Source organism: Pundamilia nyererei, unplaced genomic scaffold (assembly GCF_000239375.1).
Source record: "Pundamilia nyererei isolate P.nyererei 1_Seehausen unplaced genomic scaffold, PunNye1.0 scaffold00090, whole genome shotgun sequence".
NCBI classification, from domain to species: domain Eukaryota; kingdom Metazoa; phylum Chordata; class Actinopteri; order Cichliformes; family Cichlidae; genus Pundamilia; species Pundamilia nyererei.
The window spans coordinates 2,043,251-2,045,226 of record NW_005187491.1 but is presented as its reverse complement, the minus strand read 5'-3'; the positions used below and the strand labels follow the sequence as shown (position 1 = coordinate 2,045,226).

Genomic DNA, 1,976 nt, shown 5'->3' with positions numbered 1-1,976 from the left:
GTTTATTAAAAGAATACATGGATTTAAAATTAAAGACAGGATGAAGTTTTCTTGGAGGTCTTCATATTTCAGCAGGCTAAAGAGCACAGCAGCGAGCACTGTGCTAAAATGGGGTTATATTTGTAGACTCGTGTTTCACCCAGAGGTGTGCCCCACTTTAAGACTGGAGTACTTCTCTAGTATTACAGATGATCCTAATGCACCAGTATGTAATACTACTCCCATGCAGACATTATCATTTGACCACTGATGTGATGTTCCTGAAAAAGTGGAAACACAGTGATTCAAAGACAACTTTGCTTTGATTCTTCAGTGAAAATGAATTGTCTGTATTCCTTCTCGGTCAAGTTGCTCTCATAAAACGGATAAGGAGAAGCGAAAGCCTTGTGAAGAACTGAATATTTGATTGTACACATCACAGGCTTTCAGTAGGCTTTGAAATCTAATCCAGCCCAGTACTCTCATTTAACCCCAAGGCACCTAATCACTTTACAAACATGACAGGTTTGATGTTTGAGGTTTTCATACTTTGCTATCAGCTACCAAAAGGCTTTTCTCAACTGGAAACAAAAACATGTTGATGTTGCTGCACCGAGTTAGCTATGAAGGTTAAAGGGAGCTGGTTGTGACAGAGTAGTAGCTGGCAGTGTTTCCATAAAAACATGTTTGTGGATGTTTGGGTTTAAGTTTACTGTGAGGGCTGTGTTTGCTCAGACGCTCAGTTCAAGCTCTGCTTGGTGTCTCAAGAAGAAGCCCAGCAGTTTTATCATCCTGCATCAGGTTACACTATATAGAGGAGACTGGTGTGCTTGTGTCAGACAGTGACCTGAATGCCTGTCATTTTCAGAATTTTTAAAAGCATAATTTTAAAAAAAAGAAAGAAAGAAAGAAAAAAAATTACCCTCACTCTGTGTGTGTGTGTGTGTGTGTGAGTGTGTATCACTTCTTTGTCTCATTGTGGGATGTTTGTGTTTCAGCTGTCCAAAGACCAACGGCTGGTGTACTCAGGAATGCTCCTTCAAGACCACCTGCAGCTCAGAGATGTGCTTAGAAAGGTGAGAGCCACGTATCGATGAGTTTTTGGGAGGGGATGTTAAGTTCCTGGGAATTCCTTGGTGAGAAAATATTGGATCTGGATTTATCCTATAAGGGATCATATAGATTTCTTTAAATTTCAAGCCAGGTAGCACACAGCACACCTTGTTTTACAGTATAAACATTAACAAAACAAAGCATAAAATAAAGTTCACTGCATTGCCTTTCATGAAATAACTTACCTTTCTTGTCTGACCTCGTGTGTGTTCAGAGTTTGAATTTAAATTTTCAAAAGTTGTTCCAAAGTTCAAAACCGTGATGTGTCTTTACTCTTGTTGAGCGCACTGGCTTGTAATTAGTGCCACAGCTGTCAGTTACTTTAGTATTTGACTATTCTATTAATCCATTGAGTAACCGGGTAAGAAATATGTTTGTCTTATTAATGAACAATAAAAATCTTAAATCGCCTACAACGTACATAAAACATCTGCCTAAAAAACCAAAACATTTTCTTAAATTCAAAGATAACTAATCACAAGTACAATAATCTCAAGCAAAAGAAGTTATACATGCAACGGAGCCAGTTCATAAAATAAAATAGGCTTTGCTTTGTCTTCTTGTAAGACTTTTTTATGAAACTGTAAGCAAAAAAGAAAGAGGTAGATTTGGTTTTGTTTGTTTTTGTGCTAGTGAGTGAGCAGGTGTGTGTCTTTAAGCCTTTAAAGGACTATGTGGTGTCGGCAATGAAGACAAACGAGCATATCAACATTCTCAGAGCTCAGGCTTGACCTTGGCTTCAAAGAAATGTTTCCTGTTGCAGAAAACAGATGTCCTGATAGTGTAGATGTTAATAATTAATGTTTATTATAATTCACTGTCCAACATAGCAGACGCAGATCAGTGGCCTCTGAGTTTTACTGGCCTGCAAATAAGAAGGAAGG

At 38.1% G+C, this 1,976-nt stretch overlaps 1 protein-coding gene across 1 annotated transcript in view; it reads left to right on the top strand.

Moving 5' to 3' along the window:
• herpud2 (HERPUD family member 2) overlaps positions 1–1,976 on the top strand; it is a 9,194-nt gene that overhangs the window by 2,147 nt on the left and 5,071 nt on the right. Inside the window, exon 3 of the mRNA XM_005739275.2 lies at positions 978–1,055. Within this exon, the coding sequence (XP_005739332.1) occupies positions 978–1,055 (78 nt within the window). The remainder of the gene's footprint in view (positions 1–977; positions 1,056–1,976) is intronic.